Source organism: Copadichromis virginalis, linkage group LG5 (genome assembly GCF_057382275.1).
Source record: "Copadichromis virginalis isolate Kocher_CV1m ecotype Utaka linkage group LG5, C_Virginalis_male_GT1.1, whole genome shotgun sequence".
Classification (NCBI taxonomy): Eukaryota; Metazoa; Chordata; class Actinopteri; order Cichliformes; family Cichlidae; genus Copadichromis; species Copadichromis virginalis.
In genome coordinates this window covers 22,363,954-22,381,828 of record NC_140622.1, presented here as the reverse complement: position 1 = coordinate 22,381,828, position 17,875 = coordinate 22,363,954, and the positions used below count along the sequence as shown (strand labels likewise).

Here is a 17,875-nt window from a genome sequence, read left to right as displayed (position 1 = left end):
TAAACAGCCATGCCAAGTTATTATGTCTGCTCTTCTCTTTCTTACTGTCTTTGGACCAGTGAAAACTCTGATATGGTTCTTTTCTCCCTTTCTAAGGAGTCCTTGGCCCCCATTTTTTTATGAAACCAAGAAATAATCAAACCATAATTGGAAAGATATATAAACAATTCTATATACTACTACCAATAATTCTTACTTCTAGTAAGATCAAACTTTCTCTAAAGTAAAGAGTAATAATAGAAATAATAATAAGATCCCAAAACTTGCTGTTTTATAATTAAGTATTGCATTACATAAAAAATTAATTTTCTTTTTTTTTTTTTTTAAATCCTTCTGTCGATGTTTATTTGATGTTCATATTGGAGAGTTTAACAGTGATCATACAGCACTATAGTAATAATTTTGGATGTTATTAATCCCACACTGGGGAAACTCAGCCACATGAGGGACAGGAAGAAAAAGAGATTTAGAGACATACTCGAAAAATAAAACAAAAAAAAGAAAACTTGTGTACAAAAAAGGCAAAATTATATAAGATCTACAAATGTTATTATATACAGTAAAATACACAGAGCTTTTTATGAGTACATAAAGTGCAGTGGGAGAAGAGACGCAAACAGATATTTGTGTTGTTACTTTATTATTCTGTGAGAGAAGTGCACTCAGCTTTTTTCTGTTTTTATAAGTGGGTCATTTTTTTTTTTTTTTGCACATTAACTGTGTCTTTCTGAAGTCGAGGAGGGGGGGGGGGGGGGTGCTGTGTTAAATAATGTATAGATGCTTGGGTTCTGTACTCACCACTGAGTGAATAATGGATGATCCTATCACAGGTAACCTCACAGGTACACACTAATATTTCTCTCACCCACCTCTGTGCGTGTGTGTGTGTGTGTGTGTGTGTGTGTGTGTGTGTGTGTGTGTGTGTGTGTGTGTGTGTGTGTGTGTGTTACTTTGGTGAGTTTGTTAGTTCCTACATCCTTTTGTTCAGACCATTCAGGGACACTTAATGTTTGGATCTCTTCAGTTTACACCTCTTCTGTCTTCTCATCAGAAACCTCATATTCTCGTGTTTTAACACTTAAGGTTGCTTTATGTAGCTGCTCTATTCTCCCTGTTCACCCTTTCATTGGCTTTTGGAGCTAACCTTGCAGATCAAAATATACTGTGAACACCCGAGGCCCCCACCATCTAAATTCTTAGTCCAGGAAACAATGTTGAAGTGTTGCGGTCAGATTCTTGCTTGGTGTCACATTCCTGTGACCAGGTGGCTGGAATTTGAGATCATGCGTCTGCTGCAGCTGATCAGCCACTCTCTGATCGAGTTATCAGTTGCCATTACATGTGGCAGCATCTGAAAATGTGGCACTGACCCCCGACATCATGTGTGGTGGGTTTCTGCAGAGCCCTCCCGCAGGTTACAGTACAGGACAGTATGTGACCTGCGAGACGCTCCCCCGCCGAGACTATTAAAGTTGTGGTCATCGATACGCAAAGAGTTTTAGATCAGTGGTGAGGGTGGCATATCCCCTGACAGGCACGTTATTACTCATCAGCCACAGTTCCGCAGATTGTATTTCAAGTGTTAGGAAGCTCCTGAGTCACCCTCAAGGCGTTTATGTCACTGGTGCGCGTGGGTCCCTCCGTCTGCCATCAGCTCAGCCTACCTGCTGAGCAAGAAGAGCAAGGACACACTGTGACCTGGACCTGGTCCTTGTTGGATGAGAGGAGTGTGAAGCGGTGAAAACTTACTGCCAAAAGATGTCTCACCAAACTGGAATTATTGGTAAGTTGTTTATTTTTTTAAATGTAAACTGTGCCTTTAAGTTTTATCCCAGTTTTCCCTGAGCTCAGTTTGAAAAGCTTTTTAAATGCTTTTTTATTAACAGACTCTGAGCTACACTGCTGCTAATAACACATCTTTAAAAAAAAATTAAAGATTGTTCTCAAGTGATCGCTTAGCTTCTTTAGGCTAATTTATCCTGTGTTATTATAAAAGTATGTGCTAACATTTTTAATCTGTTCTTAGTCATTTAAAATTTCTCTTCACCTTTGTGATGTCAGTGCTAACAATGTTTAGCACATTCAGGCTCTTATAGTTGAATCTCATGCATACATTGCTTTTTATGTGTGTTATGGCTTTTGGTAATCGGAGCGTGAAGGTGGGCAGGCTGACGGAAGCGAACCTCTCTCACCTTTCTCACCTGATCTTGCATCATTAATGAGAGCGCTGTGTTTGGTAACCATGGCAAGAGAGAAGGAAAGTACATAACAAACAGCCAAAGTTTGAGTTTTCTGTGATGACGCTCTGTCCTTAGGCTTTTCAAATTGGGGGATTTATCGACGATGGTCGATCAGATCCTTCAGTGATTCTTGGGGGGCACATGTTTGCTCTCTGAGTCACTGCAGGTGATGGTGTGACCGTCTGGCAGTGGATCAAATTTTTTCCCTGAAGTAGAGTTTCAGGTTGTTACTTGGTCAGCTCTGTCTCACTGGCTTTCAACCACCCATCCTCAGTTTTGACTTGTCTGCCTTATATCTGGTTACTTAAGCAACATCTGAGCTGAAAGATTTTTTGGCCCGAGCGAGGGGAGGTGCCATCAGAATCCTGAAGATTATTATCAGAAACGGTAAAAATGGAATATTTGTGGCATTTTACAGTATTTGATATAAGTGAGCTTTCATTAAACATCTCCAAATCTTGACTTTGTTCACTCTTTTCTCTCTGCAGAGGAATTGGTGCTACATTCATACAAAGAGCCAGCCCGGAGCTGGGACAAGGATTATGACCAGTTCCTGCTTCCTTTGCTCACGCCTCTAGAGCCTTGCTACATCCTCTACCGCCTGGACTCCAAGAACGCGCAGGGTTATGAGTGGATCTTCATCGCATGGTCACCTGACCAATCACCAGTATGTGTGCAGCACATTTACGAAACCATCACTGTAGACTGACATAAAAGTAGGACAGTGTCCTGTGGAAAAATCAAAATAACTTCATGTTTAGTGGCAAAAATGTCTTAATATTAGTTTAAGTTGAGGCTAAAATCAGTTTATGCTTATTGTTAGTGAACACACATTGAAAATAGATTTTTTTTTAAATATAATTTAAGATCTGTAACATATCTGATGTGTTGTTGCCTTCTCCAAAAATATTAGAATCAGAGATATTATGTTTTTTAGTTTGTTTTTACATTTTGTTTTCAATTCTGTTTTATTTAACATAGTTAACAGCAATTTATGTCTTAAAAAGGAAAAAAACAGCTCAGAGATCATCTAAAAAGTAAGAGAAAGGCTGTCTGATTTTATTCTCTTTTTAGAGAATAAAATCAAACTATTACTTTTTACTTAAATATATATATACAAATAATCATCTTTAGATTTTATTTACATTTACAGTTTCTGATTTAATGTGATCGTGGTTGTGAGCCAACATCTTAATCTCAAATTTAAATTGAGCACAGAAAGACTTTGTAGCAAATTCATGTAAAAACAGCCTCTGCACATGCTGAATATAACTGTTTGAAATGCCATACATATGTCAGATTTGTAGGTTATTATCCCAAAATTATTATATAATAACAGGTTGGTACATTTTGTCTTATGGATGTGATTTTTTCCAGTGGCAGAAACAAGCTTCCATACATAGACAGGATGTGTGCAATATTGCCCACACCATCACTTTGGAGTGCTGCAGGAAATGTTTCACTTTTATCTTAATTTTTTAACATTTTTTAATTTCTAAAAATTAATCATAATAAAAATAATAATAAAATGCTAATAAAATGATCAAATAAAAATAATATGATAATAAGAATAAAAATCATGTATTATTCCTAAACAAATTACACTATAATTAGTTCAGTAAGAAAAACAGCTGAAAACAGAAAACAAATCCCACATGCTAGTGCAGGACCTCTCCCCCACATTAACTCTGATCAAATCAAAACAATGGAAAAGAGTTTGATCGCTCAAGTTGCCCTTGCTAGTGAAGAAGAAACTACTTTTTCTAACAATGTAACTAGAACTTGTTAGAAAAAAACAATTATAATATCATTTTATTATTATTATTGCGTGACAATAAAAATGACACCGTTTAGTAATAGATTTCTTTTTTCTTTTTCTTTAATTACAAATTGTAATCAAACTCAGTTATACAGGCTGTTTTTCCCCACTCACAAATACTTTATTTTTGAAAAGAACCACTGATACAGAAAACCGGTAAAACTGTGTGAAGGTTTTTTGTCGCTGTGTCTGTCCTGGTGTTCTCCAGGTGAGAATGGCAGCACGGTGGCACGGTGGTTAGCACTGTTGCCGCACAGCAAGAAGGTCCTGAGTTCAATTCCAATTGTGTGGAGTTTGCATGTTCTCCCCGTGTTTGCGTGGGTTCTCTCCGGGTACTCTGGCTTCCTCCCACCGTCCAAAGACATGCAGCTTGTGGGGATAGGTTAATTGGATAATCCAAATTGCCACTAGGCGTCAATGTGAGTGTGAATGGTTGTCTGTCCCTATGTGTTAGCCCTGCGACAGACTGGTGACCTGTCCAGGGTGTACCCTGCCTTTCGCCCTATGACAGCTGGGATAGGCTCCATCGCCCCCCGCGACCCTGAAAAGGATAAGCGGAAGTGAATGGATGGATGTTTAATTACAAATTGTAATCAAACTCAGTTATACAGGCTGTTTTTCCCCGCTCACAAATACTTTATTTTTGAAAAGAACCACTGCTACAGAAAACCAGTAAAACTGTGTGAAGGTTTTTTGTCGCTGTGTCTGTCCTGGTGTTCTCCAGGTGAGGCAGAAGATGGTGTATGCAGCGACTCGTGCCACACTGAAGAAAGAGTTTGGAGGAGGTCACATCAAAGACGAAGTATTTGGGACGGTGGAGGTCAGTATGGTCCTTCCTGCATAATAACTGATGGACTGCCACTCACAACCAACCCATTGGTGTCTCTGTGTTTCTAGGAAGACGTGTGTTTCCAGGGATACCTTCGCCACAGGTCCTCCTGCTCCTCCCCAGCTCCTCTCACAGCAGCTGAGCAGGAGTTACAACGAATTAAAATCACAGAGGTACAGACAGGCTGTCAAAGCTATATGACTCTTATAGGTACGTGAGTTATCTGTGCTCATCCTGTGTGTGTTTTCCTTGCAGGATAAAGTTGTGTGGGTATGTTGATTTTGTTTTCATTATGATAAAAGAATTCAAGTATGTTTATGTTAAAACTTTATTGTATAGTGATTTCAATACTGTTTCTTTTGTCTGCAGGATGAACGCAGACGAATTGGGACTCCGACAGCGAGAGCAAGGGTTTGTGAAGTCTTCGGCATAGACATAGATTGTTTTTTGATTTTGTTTTTTTGGCTGATTTAGTTGCATTTCATGTGAGGAAGAAGCAGTGCAAATATGTTTTTCCCTCCCCTGAAGGTAACAATGGAGTTTGGCTTGGACAAACGGGCACAGACTCTTCAGGGTCTTGCGTTTCCTTTACAAGAAGAGGCCAAACGAGCTCTGCAGCAACTCAAGCATAAACGCATCAACTATATCCAGCTGGTGAGCCCCCATAGAAAACATTTATAGCTCATTAAACAGTGAATATTTACATGTATACAGTAAAAAGTATACAACATATATTTGATAACAACATCTAAGGGTGTGTTTTTGCCAGTGAAACTAACTGCACGTGACTTGACCCCTCAAAAGTAATTACATTTGCTTGCGTATGTTGTGTTGCAGAGGCTGGATGTAGACAGAGAGACCATCGAGCTGGTTCACACTAAACCTACAGAAATCCACGAACTTCCCTACAGGATTCCCACAGATTCACCTAGATACCACTTTTTCATCTTCAAACATTCCCATCAGGGCCAGCAGGAGGAAGCTCTGGGTCAGTAAAAACTCACTGAGTTCCTCACGCACTGTCTGTGACTTGTAAAGCACTAATTTGGTGCTATAAAAGTGAAGGGCAATGAAAGTAGCTTACAGAGTTCACACATATTGTTTTAACTATCATCACCTCCACTTTTTTCAGGATGTTAGTCTCTCCTAACTTCTTCTAATTCTTGTTGAGTGACACCATGTGGTTTGCCAACCACAAGTTAAACTGTACATAAAGACTGGCTTTAGCTATTGTGACATCATCAATTGGTTTGGGGACCATTATTTTGAAGCTTTGAGGTCATCCAGGTGAATTTCTTTTAGCTAACACTAGCAAGTTTAGTTAGGCCTCAGTCACACAGGTCTAGAGACTGGTCAGTTCTCCAGGAGGCTGGGAAAAAATGCATACTCTCCGACAGGTTGGTTGTTGAGTGGCTGCTGAGTGGTTGCTGGGTAAAACTGGTCGCAAAGTGGGTGCTACACCAAAAATGTCCTTGTTATTGCTTTGGTCCCCCATAGTTTGCATGCCAACTCATCTACAACTACTACCTATATGCCTGCCTGCCTGCCTGCCTGCCTGCTTGATTGATTGATTGATTGATTGATTGATTGTAAACACGAAAATAAAAATTACAAAAATATTACAAAAATAATTAACAAGTGTGCACAATACACATATAAAAAGGGCAATGAATTACCATCAAGAACACTGCACCGCTCAGCTTATTCACTTCACAAATAAGTGTTTCTATAGATACTGACAAATCACATTTGCTGTATAATGTGAACTCTGCAGTTTCCTCAGGTCTGTGGGGGATTTTATTATCTTTCGCCTCGCTGTTTGGTTCTGTTGTTTATGTTCCCTGCTTTCACTGGCCTGATTTCAAGTAACAGGCAGCTGTGAAGGAGCTCTGATAAAGCCAGCACCAATAAGCAGACACAAACAGTTAGAATTATGAACATTGAGCTACAGATATAGCAGCTATTTCTGTCAGCGGCTGGGCCAAAAAGCTAAAAAGATTTGAGTGTTAACTTGGACTTGACTAGTCCAGTCTCCATAACAGCTGCAAATGAACGCCTGTTTTGTTCCAGTACACATGTAAATGAATTACCATTGACAGTGACAGAGGAGATATAAGCTTGTGTGTCTCCTTTTCATGCGAAACCTATTTAAAAACATTGTTTGTTTTATATAATCAGCTGCCGAGCTGTTAATCTAGTTTGAACCTTTTGTACAAGTGATTTTTATACTGAACAAATGAGCTGGAATTATTCAGTTAGTTACTCTGAAAAGCAGTGTGGGGTTAGCCTCATGTGTGCTTAATTATAGGATGTTCCAGTCGGATCTACAATATGTAACGTTTGCAGCTATCTAGGCCTGTGTCTCTTTTTACTTAAGACCCACTATGGTCTTGCGCATTTTCATGTCATGAATGATGCTTATGTACAAATGAGGAAATCAGCACAGTACGTCATCTATAACAGAAAGTAGTGAAGTAGCTAGTGAAGCTGATTGTGTGAGGCAGAAAATATCAACAGATCAGCTTCATCTATGTTTCAGTGTTTATATACTCGATGCCTGGGTACACCTGTAGCATCAAGGAGCGGATGTTATACTCCAGCTGTAAGAACAGGCTACTGGACGAGGTGGAGAGAGACTACCAGCTGGAAGTCACTAAAAAGGTACAGCTCTCCCACAGAGACGGTGACAAATAATCTGTAGTACCACTGTCACTGTGTAAACTGTCTAATGACTGTCTACTCTCCATACCTGCTTAGATGGAGATAGACAGTGGTGATGGTCTGACAGAAGACTTCCTGTATGAGGAGGTGCACCCCATGGAGCACACTTTAAAGCAGGCATTTGTCAAGCCCCGTGGCCCGGGAGGGAAAAGGGGCAACAAACGCCTCATCAAGGGTGCTGGAGAAAACGGGGAAGAAAATTAGACATTACACACATTTGCATAACACAAGCACACAACACGATATCTAAGAATTGACTTGTTATTTGATTTGAATTTATTCATGTCTCTTAATCTAATCATTTTTTTTAAAGGGGATGCATCATCATCATGAAACTGTAAATTCTTGTTAAAAGTCATTTTAAATCATGCAGCAGACATTATAAAACGTACATTGCATTGTAGGTTTTCACTGTGCAGCCTCATCTCTGTGTAAAGCTCTAAAAATAGACAATAGCAACATACAATAACATGTAAAAGTCTTGGGCCACACGTCATTTCTTTAGATTTTGGTTGGAAGGAGTCAGGCTTTCTGCAGGTCTTTTATAGTTTTTTTTCTCTCAACACTGAATGCTTTTTCAGTTATTTTGCGTCCAGTCCTTGACCATTTTCAGGAGATTTTTTTTTTTTAACTTATTTGTTAAAACTCTTAACACTGACCTATGAATCATTTGAATCATTCAAATATATAGTTAAAAAAAACTTAAGGAGTAAAACAGTTTTGTTTTACAACAACAAAGAACTGATTTCTTTAGTTCAAATCTATGAAAGACGTCAGCTCAAATAGCTTTTAGCCAAGATCTTGGCTTATCTCAACATAGTGTGCAGTGTGTCTGTAAAAACGCTGATAAAGCGGAACAAGTGGAGGATAAACGTGGCTTAAAAACTTCTTTAAAACTATCAACAGCAGATGAACAGTCTCTGAAATTCATGTCCTGAAGAAGTGGGAAAAAATCCAACAAAGACCTGAAACATGACCTGAGAAATGCATCTGGCCCTTCAGCTAACCCTTCTACTGTTCACTAAAACCTCATCACAAATGCTCTCAGTGGAGGGACGGGCATCAAGAAAGGATTCTTAAGGAAGGGACACAGGGAGAAAAGGCTGACATATGCCACATTACACAAGAACTGGACAAAAATCAGTGACAACAGGTCTAATGGAGTGATGAATGTAAGTGTAATATTTTGTTCAAATTATTGATACGTAGTAATGAATAGCATTATGTTTATTGTTATTGGACATGCATAATGAAATTGGATGCAACAGATGTAGAGAGGAGGTCGGGAGAGAAGTACAACAGCTAAGGGTCTACAGCCATCTGTAAAACATGGTGGAGGCTCTGTCATGGTTCAGGGGTGTATTTCAGCCAATGGTGTTGTAGATGTTGTCAAAATGAATCCCAGAAACACCAGAGATGCAGTAAAAGCATACCTCAATAGAAAAACACAGTGGATCACTGCCAGTCATGGATTGGCCTCTCCAGAGCCCAGACCTGATAATTATTAAAGCATTGTGTGATGATGTTGATAGAGAACAGAACAAAAGGCAACCAACAAAGAAAAAAGCTAAATGTCCTCCAGAACTATTTCTGAATACTACTTAAAGAAAATACAGAAAAGAAAATACTAGAGTTTAGACTGTGCTGAAGATTTTCGAAGTTGGTCACATAAATTATTGACTTTCAAGCGCATTATAATCATACAGACATTGTTTTTGCCTTATGTATCGGGGCGATTGTGGCTCAAGAGTTGGGAGTTCGCCTTGTAATCGGAAAATTGCTGGTTCGAGCCCCGGCTTGGACAGTCTCGGTTGTTGTGTCCTTGGGCGAGACACTTCACCCGCCACCTACTGGTGGTGGTCAGAGGGCCCGGTGGCGCCAGTGTCCGGCCTTGCCTCTGTCAGTGCGCCTCAGGGTGGCTGTGACTACAATGTAGCTTGCCATCACCAGTGTGTGGATGACTGGTTGTGTGAAGTGCTTTGGAGTCCTTAGGGACTAGTAAAGCGCTATACAAATACAGGCCATTTACCATTTATATACCCCATTTCCGTGTATGATTGCACATTTCAAATTTAGATACACCAATTTCCAAGCAAAATATAAAGAAAAGGGGGTTGGCTCGAGATTTTTACATAGTACTGTAACTGTTGGGGGTAGCCTCTCTGACATTGGTCATTTCACTTCAAAGTCTCAGCTGCTGCCGTCTTGTTTTGTAGGGTTTTAAAAAAATCTAGATGTGTCAGTCTGAGAGGATATTCCACACTCATCTGATCGACTAACTTGTCGATCACAGGGTAACTACTCCCTACAGCATATTCTGCTTTATCGACTGTTTTACTCTGCATGTGACTATGAGCAACGTGTAGTTTCAAAGCTTACTGGAAACTAGCAATCAAGATCAAAATCTCATCAGTGGCTGCAGATCAAGAGAGCAGTGAGGTCATTTTCTCATTCGGCTCTCTGTCGCCCCCTGCTGACCATTGGAAACAGTGCAGACTATAATGAGCTGCCAGTTAAACCATATCTGTGTTGTTGTATACAGTATGAACTGGACTGCTCTGCTGGTCTCCAGAATAAAGCTGGGGGGGGGGGGGTTAAGGGTTAAAATTTTCTTTTACTCTCCACTCTTCTCCTGCCTTTTTATTTCCATCTTCTTTGATCGCCTGACTAATAATTAGTTCAGCTCATCAAGATCTGTGGGGGAAGTTACATGAATTTCTTTGCTTCAGGGTGGAGTATCCTTTACAGTACACTACCCAGGCATGTGCTGTGCCCACAGACCACGCTTTAGCAGACACAAACTCATCCACATTCTTTACAGTTGCCTTCATCAGTGACCTGATTGAGCTCTGACTAGGATCAAATGAGGGCTGTTCTTTTACAATGGTTCTACAATAAAATGTTTTCTGTATTTTCTAGTGTGTGTGTCCTCATTTCTTTCCCTTTAATTGTGCACATGTGTTGGTGATAAAAGTCATGCAGGAAAGCAGCAGCAGGGGTCACAGTTCAGCAGCAGAGGTCAGCTGGTTGTATGTGTATGTGTGCAGCATGTGTGTGTGGGTGTGTGCGTGCGTGTTGGTGTTTTCCGGGAATGCGCTCTACTCGGAAGTATTCAGCTGTGCGTTCTGCTGCTTTTGTATCTCATAGGAAACTGAGTTGATTTGAGCTTGTTTTCTTGGAAAACTGGTTCAGAGCTGAATAGCAGCTTTCATGAGGTCATTATCTCTGCACATGGAAACTGTGGGGTACATTAGGATGAACCTGTTTGAAGACATACTAATTTTAAGCACATTAGCTCATCTGCAAGAGGGAAGGTGCCACACCTAATTTTCTTCATGATAACATAACACATTTAGTACAGAAATAAAGAGCTGAAGAATTAAATATTAACATGCTGCAATGTTTGGACATAATCTTCACCGAGTGTCATACAATAAAATAATAACTACAGTCTGCACACTTAAAGTTGGTATTGCGTAATATCACAGTCTTGCGCAGAATAATTGTAAATAAACAATATTTCCTTCGCGCATGACAACAGCACTTATCAACAGCAGCACTTATCAACAGCAGCATGGTAAGCTGAACATAACCGGAAGCTTTCAAAATAAGAGGTTGACTTTGTCAATACACGCTTTAATGCAGCCAGTGTAGGGTGTTGGAAAGGTTACTTTTAAAATGTATTCCACTACAGATTACAGAATATATGCCCCAAAATGTATTTTGTAACGTATTCCGTTACGTTACTCAATGAGAGTAACGTATTCTGAATACTTTGGATTACTTAATATATTATCGTGCTTTTTACAACTACATGAATGTACTATTTCTGTGTGATTTATTACTATTACTGGAGGTCCGCGGCTCCTAACCATAGTAAAGGGACCTCTGGCTAATACGTCCGGTTCCGTGTTGGGCTCATAGATGAAAAATAGCTTTACTTTGTTATCTGGGTCAACTTTGCTTGCGAGAGACAGAGAAAGGCGTTGAAAGGCTGCTCCAACGGAACTTATTGTTTCGGAGGAAAACACGAACACGGTGTAGGCCCTACAGTCGAGTCTTAATAGCATACTTAGAACTGGGCTTGTCAGGCACTCTTCTTGGCTGCAGTGATTATTATTATATTTACATGCTTCCAGCTCCCGTTTCTGCTGAATGACAACTGTTACTTTTCCACTCTCCTTTTTCTCCCTCCTCGCGATCACAGACACATAACGGGTATGGCGGTCCATTCTCCCTGCAGCACGGACTACACTGCCCATGAGGCAACATTCTTTAGGGCGATACCTGTAACACTCTGCCCATTAGCTTAGCACAACAACAACAACAACAACAACAACAACAACAACAACAAAAAGGCCTCTCTCACCCAGGAAACACACACTCGCAGAGAGAGCGGCACCCTGTAACCATGGCAACCATAACGTTGCCGCAGAACATAGCTGTCAAACAAAACCCAAACAGTCCTGACCCGCGACAATATAAAACAGGAAAATACCGCTGTGTAATCCATTTATTTCAACAATGTAACTGTATTCTAAATACCACATTTTTAAACGGTAACTGTAACGGAATACAGTTACTCATATTTTGTATTTTAAACACATTATCCCCCAACACTGACCAGTGATCTGTTGTAATAAAGGCTACCTTTAAAATAATTTTGTTACTATGTATTATATGATAACTTCCACAGACTTTGTTTATTTCTCAACATTTTTATTATTTACAAAAAAATATTATTTATAATATTATAGGGTATAATCAAATTTATCAATTTTCCATTTAAAATCTACAACTTTATTTATAGTTATTATTATCATGGTACATGTGGTGTTATCTTCTCAGCATTTTGAGTTAGAAGTCTCAGACCAACCCTAACCCTTATGTAACTTGAAATTTAGAAATTCTAAGTCCATTTTGACTTAGGGCACAAAAGACAGATATACAAACAAATATGTGTTTTTCTAAATAAAGAAAAGAAAACGTCAGTGGCAGAAGCAAACTTCTATGGCTGTTATTTCTTAGCTTTTTTTTTTAATTGCACCTGCAGTGTTAAAAGATTAAAACTAACTAATTATAACATTAAAAAAAGAATCAAAACGAAAACTAAATCCTGCAAACGTGACAGCAAACAATGAGGCCATTTAACAGCGCCCAGCTCGTTGCGGTTCCGATGCAATTCATCCCGTTTAGTTAAGAGTTGAGAGGGTCTTTTACATCTTATTTTGAAAGGTTTGGCGGAAGTTGTGCTTATTGACGGAGCCCGACGCAGAGGTGGCCAGCAGCGGGCGGCTCTTGCGTCCCTGCGGGCGCTGAAACACAAAACCTTTCTTGGAAACAGATTCCGGGAACCTCTGTCCGGCTGAACAGAGCTGCTGTCTCCTCTGCGCCTCACTCAGTGAGGGGAGCGCTTCAGTCGCACATCCAGCGCTCAGCACGCTTATATATATTTGAATCATTTTGAAGGACTGAACCGAAAACTTTGGAGGACCGTTTATTATTATTTTATAAATAATATTATAAATATTCACTGCAGGGCTGTTTTTACACTGGTTTCAATCCTTATGGTTTTTCCTGATTTGAGGTAAGAACATTTCTAATATGATTTGGGTAATTATGGGTATTTTATTGCAGTATGCATGATTCAAAGTAAGGTACAAAATAAGCTGAAGAGACGAGTTATTATGAACTGGCGCAGTATAAATAAAGCTGGATTCAGCGTAACTGAATTGGCACATTTACTTGAGTTGTGCGTGTGTGTGTAAATATAGATGGGTGTCTTTTTAAAGGTGCTCTTTAACAGAGGTGTGGACTCGAGTCACATGACTTGGACTCAAGTCAGACTCGAGTCATTACTTTTGTGACTTTAGACTTGACTTGAAAAAATGTTCTAAGACTTGTGACTTGACTTGGACTTTTACACCAATGACCTGGGACTTGAATTGGACTTGAACCGGTTTACTTGAAAAGACTTGATATTTCACCCCAAATATAAAATTTAACATGCATATTATATAGAGATTGAAAATGTGACGTCATTCAGGGGTAAAACCGCAAAGGATTCTGGGAACTCGTGGCAAGAGGTACTAGCGCACGCAGGCTTTCAATTAAAATCAGTTATACAGCGATAAAAAGAAACACAAAAATGTCAAGAAGCCGTTGTATTATTAACTGCAATAGCCGGTCGCATGACAGCCGACGGGTAAAGAGATCGGTTGTTATCGGATTACGTCGTTGAAGAGAAATTGTTCAAGCCATGTTTCCGAAGTAACAAAGACGCAACGGATGGCCTGGATTGCAGCCATTCAAAGACCAAATATAACGTCCCAGAACCCTCCAGCTCACATGTTAGTCTGCTCCAAGCATTTCCACAAAGGTCAGAGTTTTGTAGTAGTTAATACGTCATTTTCTTAACATAATTGGTGATATAGGTTACAAGCAAGTCTGGCGCTGAACAGAAATGGTCGCGCTATGCTCCTTTGTTTATTGTGCATAAATAGTGAATTGTCCTGACACAATATTGCGTTTCTCCTCTGCTATTATGGTACATTGACAAAAACATATACTTTTATTCACAGGATAAAACAGTTGTTTTGTATCACTAATTGCCCAGTACGATTACAGCATACAGTATTATTGTCACTGCTACATTTCTGTGACGGGTACCAGAAATTATTTCCACTACTAATTAATTACCCTTGAGTTCAAAGGTCCTATTAATAAACGGTTAACGAATGTGTATTTATGACGACAATTCGTGAGACTGGTAAACTTATGATACGTACGATGGTCTTTCGTTCTACACGGTGCATTTCAAGGTCCTGCACCCATCCGTCGGTAAACTGTACCTGGGCTTGTTGCAGTGACCTGAAGTTACTAAACTTCATGAGTGTGTGCACTCACTCCAACAACCGTATGATTATAAATATGCATATAAATATGCTACAATGAGATAGCTGACTTCATCTAACTAGCAAATGTTGTCCAGGCTACGTTGGTGATACAGTTTTTTTAATGTGTATGATATTTTTGTCATGCGATTTTAAAGCTGGTCCTACAACCACATCCAAGAATAACATGCAGCTTATCTCAGAACTGTCGGTGAAAATTATTCTTGGAGCTAGGTTTAATTGAGCTGCATTTTAAAGAGGTGCAATTTCACAATTTGTGTATATTTTCTAAGTTCACTATTTTGTCATGTGTTGAGAAAAACACAGATTTAAAAATTACATGGTCTAATATTTACATTTAGCATAACTGCAACATTATTTTTTCGTTTGTTTTTTTTTTTTTAAAGACTCGAAAGGACTTGAAATTCAAAATTTCAGACTTGTGACTTTACTCGGACTTTTACACCAGTGACTTGAGACTCGACTCTGACTTGCCTGACATTACTTGAGACTTGACTTGAGACTTGAGGATAAAGACTTGAGACTTACTTGAGACTTGCAAAACAATGACTTGGTCCCACCTCTGCTCTTTAACCCTGTGGTGAGGGGACTCTGTTTGTAACCTTAGCGGCAGGCTTCACTGTAAATAAGCACAAAGGTTTTCTGACTGATCACTTTTCCCGTTGTCCTGATGGGAATGGTCACTTTCATGATTATAATGCTTCCATCAGTAGGGTGGTGGAGTGTCGACAGATCTCCAACCAGCTAACACTACGGGGAGATTTGGGACAGACATATTTGACATAAGCAACTCAATTCGCATTAATTAAGGGAATATAGTTCAGATGATCTCTTAGTTCCTACATGGTCATCGTCGTCTCCACAGGTGTGCTGTCAAGTCAGCAATGGTTGTACAGGCGGTGACCATTTTCCATCATGAGGAACAAAGAAAGTCATCCTGCTCGGATCCTGCCCCTTCATCCTGGGACCCAGCAGATGACCTCCGCTGCATCACCACCACCTTCCAGTATCTGCAGACTTCTGGTACGCCAGCCACATTTAAACACTTCTAGTGTCAGTGTCCATGTGGCTATTAAAAAACAAAAAACAAAAACACTAATAACTGAACTGTCTTCTTCCACAGGTTGGTACTGGGGTCCCATCTCAGCAAGTAAAGCTCGGGAAGCTCTCCTCACAAAGTCTGAAGGCACATTCCTGGTGCGGGACAGCAGCCATCCACAGTACATGCTGGCTCTGTCAGTGAAGACTCGCTGTGGACCTACCAGCGTGCGTATAGAGTACAGCAAGGGCTGTTTCTGGCTGGACTCTGTCTCCCCTGGCCTGCCTCAGCTGCAGTCCTTCCCAGATGTTCTCAGCCTTATACAGCACTACACCAGCTCAGGCCACGCAGCACAGGACCAGACATCTAGTGACATTCACCCCCAAATGGAACCTGACCCTTCCCAGCACGCAGCTAAAGACAGAGGAGTACCCCTGAAGCTGAAGCACCCGCTTCACAAACTGGAGGTTTTCCCTTCTTTGCAGCACCTGACACGCCTCACCATCAACAGGCACACTAACTGCCCCAACCAGCTGCCCCTCCCAAAGCCTCTGCTCTTCTACTTGCAGGACTATCCTTTCTCTATATAATACCTGCCCCTCAGCGACAGGACAGTCAGACTGGAATATGGTCGCGTCGTTGAGCGGATACTGTGAATCGGGGACTCTTTGATATATTTATGTATAATAAACCACTCTTGACCTCACTGCTCATGAATGAGCTTATTCTTACTGCACTGCTGCTGGTATTCTTCAATAAATATTCAATTATTTTTACATGCCGACCCCAGCTACTGTGAAATGTGCAATGCCAATATGTGAGTTGTTTTCTTTCCTTCTTTTTTTGATAATGTGGCCCAGTGAGAAGAAAGCAGCTCCTAAACCAGCTGTTTCGAGTGTTCTTCAATAAAGCAGCCTCCGCTTATAAATAATAAATCAGTGAAGAAAACATCTACTCTGTGCTTTGTTGCTCTAGCAGAGATGACAGTAATAATTTGGGGTTTCGTAACTTAAAAACAGTTTTTCTCCAGTGGAAGAGATTAAAACTCCAAAATACACACAAACAGATGTGTAAACTGCAAAACAAGACAAAACAACATGTGAGACAAATAAAGGAACCATGCAGAGTCTGTACCCAGAGTTCTGCTGTCAATTCAGTGTTTGCATATAATGTGATGTGGACTTCTTTAGTATTCACAATCCTGACAGAAATCTGATATCTTTCATTTCCAGAAAGGAAACATAAACAAATCAAATGCTCTTCAACGAATGCAAAAGCCAACAAAGAGGGCCTGTTTGTAGCTTGTAGAAGAGGATTATAAATACCATTTCTGAGAATTAAATCTCGGAAATGTTTGTTTTTCCAGCTGTTGTGTGTGTGTGTGTGTCTTTCCCTCCCTCCCCTCTTCTGAATTACTGGTCACTTGAGCACACAGATAAATGTGAGGTATTACTGTTTTCATGGAAGCGCATCTGAGCTCGTTTCCACGAGTTGGAACTGAGCAGCGCAGAAAAAGCCTCTTATCAGGATTAGAGTAAGTGCTGCGGTTATTAATACACTGCTGCACTGCCAGCTCACGCTCTGTTTGTGTGCCTTTCAGCTCCAACCTGCCGTCGAAAGGCTTAAATCGTTTCTCAGGCCACAGTTAAATGATCGGGATAAGCAGAATAAAATCTCTATCGAGATCACATTGATCTTTATCAGAATGAGGCTCCTTCATTGGGATTTACTGCAATATTAAATGAAGCCATGTGTCATTTAAGAGCTATATGCTGATACAGGAGGAGAGCTCAGGTTGAAGTAAATGTTGCAGCAGCTCAGTGTAGAAATACTTCATTACAATTTAAAATTCTATTTAAGTAGTGACTAAAGTAAATGAACTTAAAGGATCAGACCATTAATACTCATGATACAGATAAGTCAGTCTACAGCAAATTCTTACTGGCAGCTGGATGTCAGTAAAGTTACTGTAAAAAGTGACAGTAAAAACTTTTTACAGTAAAAAAAACCCTTCTGTAAATGATGTAATTGCATTTACAATAAAGTTGCTATAATTTGATTTTACAGTAATTTTTCTGTCATTTCTATATGCAACATTACTGTCATTGAATAAAGATCAGACTTCTACTATACTGTACTCTATAATCTCTTAAATCAGACTTTATAAGATGCTCATGTTTTTTGTAGTCTTTACAAAAGTGTATAACAGCATGAACACAGTGCTGTCATGGAAAAATGAGACTTCATCCACTGACATGAAAGCACTGATGGGCTGAACTTTATCTATGGATCTCAAAGCTGTGAAGCAGATTT

The 17,875-nt window shown here is 39.9% G+C and overlaps 2 protein-coding genes and 1 long non-coding RNA gene across 8 annotated transcripts; 2 read left to right on the top strand and 1 right to left on the bottom strand.

Moving 5' to 3' along the window:
- Positions 1-1,743: 1,743 nt before the first annotated feature.
- On the top strand, positions 1,744-7,872 carry twf2b (twinfilin actin-binding protein 2b). 4 transcript variants are annotated; one of them, XM_085456747.1, is made up of 11 exons: positions 1,744-1,783; positions 2,550-2,627; positions 2,729-2,907; positions 4,784-4,879; positions 4,957-5,061; positions 5,144-5,158; positions 5,258-5,299; positions 5,417-5,542; positions 5,726-5,876; positions 7,428-7,549; positions 7,646-7,872. In XM_085456747.1, the coding sequence occupies exons 1-11, from the start codon at positions 1,759-1,761 to the stop codon at positions 7,811-7,813; spliced, it is 1,107 nt and encodes a 368-aa protein (XP_085312873.1). In that variant the 5' UTR covers positions 1,744-1,758; the 3' UTR covers positions 7,814-7,872. The 4 variants fall into 4 exon arrangements, with proteins under 4 accessions (XP_085312873.1, XP_085312874.1, XP_085312876.1 ...); XM_085456748.1 differs by lacking the exon at positions 5,144-5,158 and having other exon boundaries at positions 1,759-1,783; XM_085456750.1 differs by lacking the exons at positions 5,144-5,158; positions 5,258-5,299 and having other exon boundaries at positions 1,759-1,783; positions 5,417-5,538; positions 5,728-5,876.
- On the bottom strand, positions 4,673-12,034 carry LOC146709680 (uncharacterized). Of its 2 annotated transcripts, XR_014920470.1 has the most exons (5): positions 11,979-12,019; positions 9,043-9,103; positions 8,002-8,048; positions 7,638-7,787; positions 4,673-5,026 (listed from the first exon to the last, which is right to left on the bottom strand). It is a non-coding gene; the product is annotated as an uncharacterized LOC146709680 (long non-coding RNA). The 2 variants fall into 2 exon arrangements; XR_014920469.1 differs by lacking the exon at positions 9,043-9,103 and having other exon boundaries at positions 11,979-12,034.
- cishb (cytokine inducible SH2-containing protein b) lies at positions 11,134-16,268 on the top strand. 2 transcript variants are annotated; one of them, XM_085456753.1, is made up of 3 exons: positions 11,134-11,186; positions 15,389-15,546; positions 15,647-16,268. In XM_085456753.1, the coding sequence occupies exons 2-3, from the start codon at positions 15,408-15,410 to the stop codon at positions 16,150-16,152; spliced, it is 645 nt and encodes a 214-aa protein (XP_085312879.1). In that variant the 5' UTR covers positions 11,134-11,186; positions 15,389-15,407; the 3' UTR covers positions 16,153-16,268. The 2 variants fall into 2 exon arrangements, with proteins under 2 accessions (XP_085312879.1, XP_085312878.1); XM_085456752.1 differs by lacking the exon at positions 11,134-11,186 and adding an exon at positions 12,906-13,196.
- The last annotated feature ends 1,607 nt before the right edge of the window (positions 16,269-17,875 follow it).

What these genes read in the sequence shown, in the direction of transcription:
- twf2b (XM_085456747.1), top strand. Translation starts at nt 1,759, where the DNA reads ATGTCTCACCAAACTGGAATTATTG. An exon ending in GAAGATTATTATCAGAAACG is followed by an intron (nt 2,628 to 2,728) that starts GTAAAAATGGAA and finishes TTCTCTCTGCAG; the next exon opens with AGGAATTGGTGCTACATTCA. An exon ending in AGCTGGAAGTCACTAAAAAG is followed by an intron (nt 7,550 to 7,645) that starts GTACAGCTCTCC and finishes ATACCTGCTTAG; the next exon opens with ATGGAGATAGACAGTGGTGA.
- cishb (XM_085456752.1), top strand. Translation starts at nt 13,177, where the DNA reads ATGGTTTTTCCTGATTTGAG. An exon ending in ATGGTTTTTCCTGATTTGAG is followed by an intron (nt 13,197 to 15,388) that starts GTAAGAACATTT and finishes TCGTCTCCACAG; the next exon opens with GTGTGCTGTCAAGTCAGCAA. An exon ending in CCAGTATCTGCAGACTTCTG is followed by an intron (nt 15,547 to 15,646) that starts GTACGCCAGCCA and finishes CTTCTTCCACAG; the next exon opens with GTTGGTACTGGGGTCCCATC.